Genomic DNA, 8190 nt, shown 5'->3' with positions numbered 1-8190 from the left:
GCTCCCTTGCCCTCATGTGCAGGCCAGCTCTGGTATCCCAACACTCATTTCCAGCCTGGAACCCCCCAAAGCACCCTCTTCCATCTCCCTGTCAGCTTCATATGGGATGCTTCCCATCTGCAGGGCACTGCTGGTGGTGTTAGCAATGCTGGGGCACTGTCTGGCTTTCAGAGCCTTGCCAGCATCACCCAGGACAGGGGAAGCCAAGCTCTGCCTCCATCCCCTCAGCTCCGTTCAAAGCAGGTACTGAGGTAGGGTGATTTGCCCTTCAGTTGTTAAATCCTTATCAGGAGCTGCTTTCTGAGGCACGTTCCATGGCAGACTGCTGTGTGTTTGCATGCCTTACCTCCCTTCAGAGCTGCCTGAGGGCATTTTTGGGGTGCAGGATGGAAGTACCACCATGGGGAGAGGAGGCTGCAGGCACACCCCTGGCAGCCCAGACTTTGGGGCTTCTTGTTTCTCGGTGAATAAAAGCCCTTTGTTTTAGGAGGGGGAGGATCGGAGGTTGAGCCAGGAGAGCCTCTCCCGTGACGCTGGTGGTGCTGGCAGCCCTCCCGCCCAGGCTGCCTGCCTCCCGCTCTGCCTCTCGCGGAACCTCTTTGCTCTCCCCGCCGGTGGCTCGGGGCGGTGGGGTCCAGCCCGGCAGCTGACGCAGGACAAGCTGCCCTCCTCCATCAATATTTGCTCGGGCACCGGGACAGAAGGTTTTTAAGAGCTTCCCGTTGACGCAGGGAGCTCCAGCTTCGTGCCTCCCCTCCCTCATGTGTCACCTGTCCCACGGAGGGTGCCGGTGGCCGCTGCAGAGCATGAGGGACCGGCGCAGAGCATGAGGGACCGGCTGGCGGAGCTGCGGCAGCGAGCCGCGGCCGAGGGGGGCTTGCATGAGGATTCCATGTGCTTCGACAACCCAGCCTTGGTCGGGGACGATGCCAACCCCGTCAGCCAGGCTCTGCAGGAGGCGGCCAAGCTCTGGCAGGCGCTGGACCGGCTGGAGCAGCTCTCTGACAGCATCGACAAGATGCAGCAGAAGGTTCTGTGCTGCACCTCCGAGGACAGCATCGTCCGGGAGAAGCTGGAGCTTGGCGCTGCCAGAGCCACCTTTGCTCGGGAGGCCATGGCCCTGCAGCCCCAGCTGGGCGCTCTGCCGCTGGCACCGGAGCGGGCGCCGGGGCGAGCCAGCCCCCGGATCCGCCAGACCCAGCTGTGGCTGCTGCTGCGGCGCTACCACGCCGCCCTCGCCCGCCACTACGCCCGGGAGAACCGCTACCGCCACCGGCTGAAGGAGCAGATCAAGAGGCAGGCCGAGCTGGCGGGCATCCACCTGGGGGCCAAGGACTTGGACCAACTAGCTGAGAGCCCCGAGGTGCCCCGCATCGTGGGCCGGGACCTGGAGGGTCTGGAGGCCAAGCGGCACCTGGCCTTGGCCGAGATGCGGCAGCGGCAGCTGCTGGAGCTGGAGATGCAGATGGTGGAGCTGCACGGGCTGTTCCTGCAGCTGGAGGGGCTGCAGGCCGAGCAGCACGGCGCCGCCGACAGCGTGGAGCACCACGTCCTGCGCACCCTCGACTACATCGCCCAGAGCGGCGGCGAGGTGAAGAAGGCCATCAAGTACCAGCGGCCGTCGCGGCTCTCGGCCCTGCTGACCGCTCTGCTCGGCCTCTGCGCCTGCTGCGCCTGCCTGCCCTGCCTCGGCGGCGCCCTCCGCTGAGCCTGCGCTCTGCCAGCGCCCTGACCCGTGCGCTTCCCCACCTCTGTGCAAAACCAGTGTCACCAGAGGCTGCTGCTGGCCTGCAACGGTTTCACAAGAGGCTGCTGCTGTCTTGTACTTCTTGCACGGCGGTGCAGGGACCATGCACACCTTGCACGAGGGCTCAAGGACCGTGCAGACCTCACGTGGCAGCATGGGGACCGCACAAACCTTGCACGAGGGCTCAAGGACCAGGCTCGTTGCAGGATGGCACAGGGACCACACACACCTTGCACAGTGATGCAGGTACTGTGCTTGCCTTGCCTGGCAGCGTGGGGACCACACACGCCTTGCACAATGGCACAGGGACCATGCACACCTTGCACAATGGCTTGGAGACCACATTTGCACTGCAGGACAGGCACCCAAAGCACTCCAGCACCCAGCAAGGCAGAGCACTTTCAACACTAAGCAGAGGAGACTAGAAAGGCTGTCGAAGCTTGTGGCACATGTGTGTTGTGTGCGAGGGAGCCTGATGGCTTGGTGCCACTGTGGAGCAGCTCGAAGGCTCCTCCACCATGCCTCAATCTTTGCTCTCTCCACTTTCTCCCCTTCCTGGCTGTTTTTCACAGGCATCACTGTTGTGTTTTCACTGTCTGCATGCTGGTCTGCACACAGGCAGTGAGACTTGGGCTGGGTGGCTGTGTCCTGCATGGCTCACCCCGTGGGGTGACACCAAGAGGTGACACCCTCATGCAAACGAAGCAGGGTTTTTTTGGAGGAGATGGGCTCGCTCTTCACCCTGCCTGTTGCTAACCCAGCCAGTGTCACACATCTGTTGGAGTCTTGCTGTGTCCCTTTCCTCTGGACCCCACACTACCACCTGAACTTCCCCAGACCCTCGACAGTTAGGGGCTGGTTACATTTCTCAGGAACTCTTCATGGGAGGTCCCTCTGTGTCACAGCAGTGTCTGGGGTCAGGTCCCAACTGTCTTGGCCACCCTTAGGTTTGTTTCTATCTCTGTCTGAGCCTCAATAAAACGATTTCTGAAGAAGCTCTGGAGTGTGGGTGGGTGAGTTTTTTCTTTGCAGCAGGTAGCCCAAGAGCAGAAACTGAGCCCTGGCTTGGGTCAGCAGGCAGCGGCCCTGCAGAACTGGTTGAGCTGCTCGGTCAATGATTATCCACACAACACAGGAAAGAAAGCCCTGTGGTGCCCTCTGTGCTGTGAGCCGGGGCATGCTGGCAGGGGTTTGCAGGGAGCACAGCAGCCTGCCGTGGAGGTGAAGATCCCTGAGCACTGGCTCCTACCCTGGCAGCAGCAGCCTAGTCTTGCATACAGAATTAGCATGGAAATAGCCCTGATGTGTGTGATGGGGGTGGGTGGGGAAGTTAAAGAAGCAGGAGCATTGAGGATGATTAAGACTGAGGGAACTGAGGCTGTTCAGTCTGGAGAAGAGAAGGCTGAGAGGGGATCTGATTAATGTCTATCAATATCTGGGGGGTGGGTGCCAAGAGGAAGGGGAGAGGCTTTTTTCCAGGAATAATGGATATAAGCTGGGACACAGGAGGTTCCACCTCGACATGAGGAGAAACTTCTTTACTGTGAAGGTGACAGAGCCCTGGAGCAGGCTGCCCAGAGAGGTTGTGGAGTCTTCTTCTCCGGAAGCTCTCAGAGCCAGCCTGGATGTGTTCCTGTGTGATCCTGCTTTGGCAGGGGGGGTTGGACCCAATGATCTCTGGAGGTCCCTTCCAACCCCTAACATTCTGTGAGTCTGAGGAAAAGAGGAGAAACTTTGCCCCTCAGAGCAGACCTGCCTTCAGCAGCTTGTGAGACTTCAGGAGTTTATTTCTCACTTCTTTTCTGACACTTGCTTTGCCTGTCCCTAAGTATTGGCCTCAGACAGAGGCTGATTCCTGTGTAGCAAAGTAAGTAATAATATTGTGACGTGAGTGTGGACATTCAGCAGGATGGGGAAGTTTCCTTCCTCTTCTGAGTAAAGGCTGGGACTTCATTTGGAGCATATGGATGTTCTTGGAGGGGATGGAGGCAAGGCAGAGAACCTGCCTTAACCATTCTGAGTATTCCTCACATGAGCAGCATCTGTGTAGAGAGTTCACATTCAAAGGGTGACATTAGAGAAAGCCCAGCATGTGAAGTTAAAATGAGGATCCCCAGCCCCCTGGGCTCTGCTCTGTAAGGACACATTCAGGTGTCAGGATCAGGTGACCCACCTGGTGGATGTGGGGCAGGCTGTGGATGTAGTCTACCTGGACCTCAGCAAGGCCTTTGGCACCGTCCCCCATAGCAAACTGCTGGCCAGGCTGTCAGCCCATGGCTTGGACGGGAGCACACTGCGATGGGTTAGGAACTGGCTGGAGGGCCGAGCCCAGAGAGTGGTGGTGAATGGTGCCACATCCAGCTGGCAACCAGTCACTAGTGGTGTGCCCCAAGGATCAGTGCTGGGCCCTGTGCTCTTTAACATCTTTATTGATGATCTGGATGAGGGCATTGAGTCCATCATCAGTAAATTTGCTGACGACACCAAGCTGGGGGCAGGAGTTGATCTGCTGGAGGGTAGAGAGGCTCTGCAGAGAGACCTCGACAGGCTGGACAGATGGGCAGAGTCCAACGGCAGGAGATTTAACACATCCAAGTGCTGGGTGCTGCACATTGGCCACAACAACCCCAGGCAGTGCTACAGGCTGGGGTCAGAGTGGCTGAGAGCAGCCAGGCAGAGAGGGACCTGGGGGTACTGGTGGATGGTAGGCTGAACATGAGCCTGCAGTGTGCCCAGGCAGCCAAGAGGGCCAATGGCATCCTGGCCCACATCAGGAACAGTGTGGCCAGCAGGAGCAGGGAGGTCATTCTGCCCCTGTACACTGCACTGCTTAGGCCACACCTCGAGTACTGTGTCCAGTTCTGGGCCCCTCAGTTTAGGAAGGAGGTTGACTTGCTGGAACGAGTCCAGAGAAGGGCAACAAAGTTGGTGAGGGGCTTGGAGCACAGCCCTGTGAGGAGAGGCTGAGGGAGCTGGGGTTGCTTAGTCTGGAGAAGAGGAGACTCAGGGGTGACCTTATCACCCTCTACAACTACCTGAAGGGAGGTTGTAGACAGGCAGATGTTGGTCTCTTCTCCCAGGCACCCAGTACCAGAACAAGAGGACACAGTCTCAGGCTGTGCCAGGGGAGGTTCAGGTTGGATGTTAGGAAGAAGTTCTACACAGAGAGAGTGATTGCCCACTGGAATGGGCTGCCCGGGGAGGTGGTGGAGTCGCCGTCATTGGAGGTGTTCAGGAGGAGACTTGATGGGGTGCTTGGTGCCATGGGTTAGCTGTTTGGGTGGCTTGGATTGGTTGATGGGTTGGACACGACGATCTTGAAGGTCTCTTCCAACCTGGTTTGGTTTATTCTAATAAAGGTTTATTCTAATATTCTAATAAAGAGTGGGAGTCACTGAAAGAGGCACTTTGGGGTAGAATGTGTTAAAAAGAGCTGCCTTAAAAGTAGAAAGCTTCATACCTGTGCTGGCAGCAGACGCTGCTTTCCGCTTGCAGAGCCTCTCAGCTGAGGAAATGTCACTGCAGATGACTTTTTTTTTTTTGGAGGAGTATAAAATCTTTCCACTGACATTTCAACAAGCAAATAATTCCTGAGGGATTTAATCACCCTAATAGAAATCTTGTTTAAGGCAAGGTAGATCACTACAGCTTCAGCCACCAGCCGCTCCTGATCAGAGACCCCGAGAGGACTCCTCCGCTCCAGTTCAAATGCTGGGTTTGATCAGAGGATCGTGGAATGATTTAGGCTGGAAAAGACCTTTAGGAGCATTAAGTCCAGCTCTTAACCCAGCACTGCCAGGCCACCACTAAACCATGGCCCTCAGAACCACATCTACACAGCTTTGAAACCCCTCCAGGAATGGAGACTCCACCACTGCCCATTGCAGGGCTTGGGAACCCTCCTGGGGAAGAAATTGTGGAGAATCACACAGAGTATTAGGGCTTGGAAGGGACCTTGAAAGATCAGAGAATCATTAAGGCTAGGAAAGACCTTTAAGATCATTAAGTCAAACCATAACCCAACTACCATGGCCACTAAACCACATCCTGAAGTGCCACATCTACACACTTCTTCAGGGACTCCACCACCTCCCTGGGCAACTTGCTGCAGTGTTTCCCCACCCTCATGGTGCAGAACTTGTTCCTATCATCCAGTCTGAATCTGCTCTCATTTCAAACCATTGTGCCTCATCCTATCCCTGCAGGCCCTTGCAGACAGTCCCTCTGCAGCCTTCTTGTAGCCCCCTCCAGGTACTGGCAGGTTGCTATTAGGTCTCCCCAAAGCCTTCTCCTCTGTAGGCTGAACACCCCCAGCTCCCTCAGCCTGTCCTTGTAGCAGAGCTGCTCCAGCCCCCTGATCATTTTCATAGCCTCCTCTGGAGCTTCTCCTTCAGGTCCATGTCCTTCCTGTGCTGAGGGTCCCCGAGCTGGACACAATACTGCAGGTGAGGTCCATTCCATTCCATTCCATTCCATTCCATTCCATTCCATTCCATTCCATTCCATTCCATCCCATCCCATTCCCTTCCCAGAGGAGAGCAGTCTCAGAATCCCCTCTCTCCATCTGCTGTCCAAGATGCTTTTGCCTTTTTCATTTGGAATGTACTTAGCATCAAACCAGAAACTCCTTCTTCTGTGTGGGCTACCAAGTTATTGCACTGCTTCAAAACACTTTTTACATCTCATTCCCCCATACAGAAATGTGTCAGCAGTTTAAATTGACTTGATTTGTTTTTCCCCCCAGACTTTCCTGTATTTTCCAGTGAATCAACAACTCTATTCATAGAGCTCATCAAATATCCTCTGCTTGCTGTCTGCCTGGGAAGAGCACAGAGAGCTGGCTCACCAGCACTTCTGCAGGAGGAGGGCTTCAGGAATTCTGCTGCCAAGGAATCCAGGGAAGCCACTTCTGGTCACTCCAGCAACAGTTTGGAAAGTCCACCCTTGGGCTTTATGGGCAAACTGGGCTCATTTCAGTGCCATTTTGGTGCTTACTTGGCTGTCTTTGGTGGCCCAGCAGCCTGACCTGTATGGGCAACATAGAGCAGGTCACCACTCCATTTCAGATCCTTTCCAAGGCTGTTTTCTCTCCCTGGCATGAAAGAAGTTGTGTTTGCTGTGTTACAAGAGTGTTGGATTTCCCTGGCAGGGATGGAGTTTGATCTCCATGCCTCTTTCAGCAGCTAAGTCCTGCAAAATCTATCAGGAATAATTTGGGCTGAATCACAGCATCATGGAATCATTTGGGTGGGAAAGGACTTTTAAGCCTCATCTAGTCCACCCCCCCTGCAACTGCAGGAGGTTGCTCAGAGCCCCAAACAACCTGACCTGGAATGGTCCCAGGGATGCAGCACCTACCACCTCTCTGGGCACAGCATCTCACTGCCCTGATCATGAAAACTCTCTCCCTTCTGTCTGGTCTCAATCTCCCTCTTTCAGTTCAAACCCATCATCCCCCTTGTCCTGTCACAACAGGACCTGCTAAAAGGTCTGTCCCCATCTTTCCCACAGGCCCCTTGAAGCACTGAGGCCACAATAAGGTCTCCTTGGAGCCTTCTCTTCTCCAGGCTGGGTAACTGCAAGCAGTTCATGCTGGGTTTTTTTCCCACAGGGTTCCCTCTCTCAGACAATTTTCTGCTGTGGTTTGTGGACCTGCAGGTTCCTATGAAGCTTTCTCCAACACTGCCTTCTAGTGGGTCTCCAGGGATGTGTTGCTCCAGCGCGGGGGGAGCCCTGCCTGGAGCAGCGTTTCACACCCAGGCTCGGGGGCATGGCAAGCCCAGAGCAGTGCTCCTCACAGCTCCACTGCCAGGAATGATGAACTGGAAGCCTTCAAACTGATCACTAACGAGCACACCACATTTGCTTAATTTCCTGCCCTGCCTTGAAATGGTTTTGTCACCAATTAATCTCAAGCAGCAGGAAAAAAGCCTTCAGCCTCCAGCAAGGCTTGTTGCTGGGGTAAGGGGGAACTCTCCAATCTTATGCTAAGTGATTAGTTACCTGAGTAGGCAACTGACCAGTGGGCTGGCTGGATGATTTCCTTCATGAGGGCAGTAGCCATGAGCCAGCAATGTGCTCTTGTGGCCAAGAAGGCCGGTGGTCACCTGGGAGGCATTAAGAAGAGTCTGGCCAGCAGTTCAAGGGAGATTGTCCTCCCCCTCTATTCTGCCCTAGTTGAGGCCACATCTGGAGTGTCCAGTTCTGGGCTCCCCAGTTCAAGAGAATCACAGAACTGCTGGAGAAAGTCCAATGAAGGCTACAAAGATGCTGAGGGGCCTGGAGCTTCTCTTTGAGGACAAAAGGCTGAGACCTGGGGCTGTGCAGCCTGGGGAGGAGCAAACTGAAAGGAGATCTTCTTGATGCTAATCAGCATTTAAAGGGTGAGGGGAAGAGGATGGGGCCAGACTCTTGTCAGTGGTGCCCAGCAATGGGAGAGGAGA

General features: G+C 55.3%; 1 protein-coding gene across 1 annotated transcript; it reads left to right on the top strand.

Moving 5' to 3' along the window:
* Positions 1-700: 700 nt before the first annotated feature.
* LOC137450676 (syntaxin-1A-like) lies at positions 701-2731 on the top strand. Its single transcript, XM_068157497.1, has one exon. The coding sequence runs from the start codon at positions 827-829 to the stop codon at positions 1706-1708; it is 882 nt and encodes a 293-aa protein (XP_068013598.1). The 5' UTR covers positions 701-826; the 3' UTR covers positions 1709-2731.
* The last annotated feature ends 5459 nt before the right edge of the window (positions 2732-8190 follow it).

The sequence above is a fragment of the Melanerpes formicivorus genome, unplaced genomic scaffold (assembly GCF_026170545.1).
Source record: "Melanerpes formicivorus ecotype bairdi unplaced genomic scaffold, bMelFor1.0.p_v2 SCAF_37, whole genome shotgun sequence".
Classification (NCBI taxonomy): domain Eukaryota; kingdom Metazoa; phylum Chordata; class Aves; order Piciformes; family Picidae; genus Melanerpes; species Melanerpes formicivorus.
The sequence above is the reverse complement of the archived record's forward strand: the minus strand, read 5'-3'. Positions and strand labels throughout refer to the sequence as shown.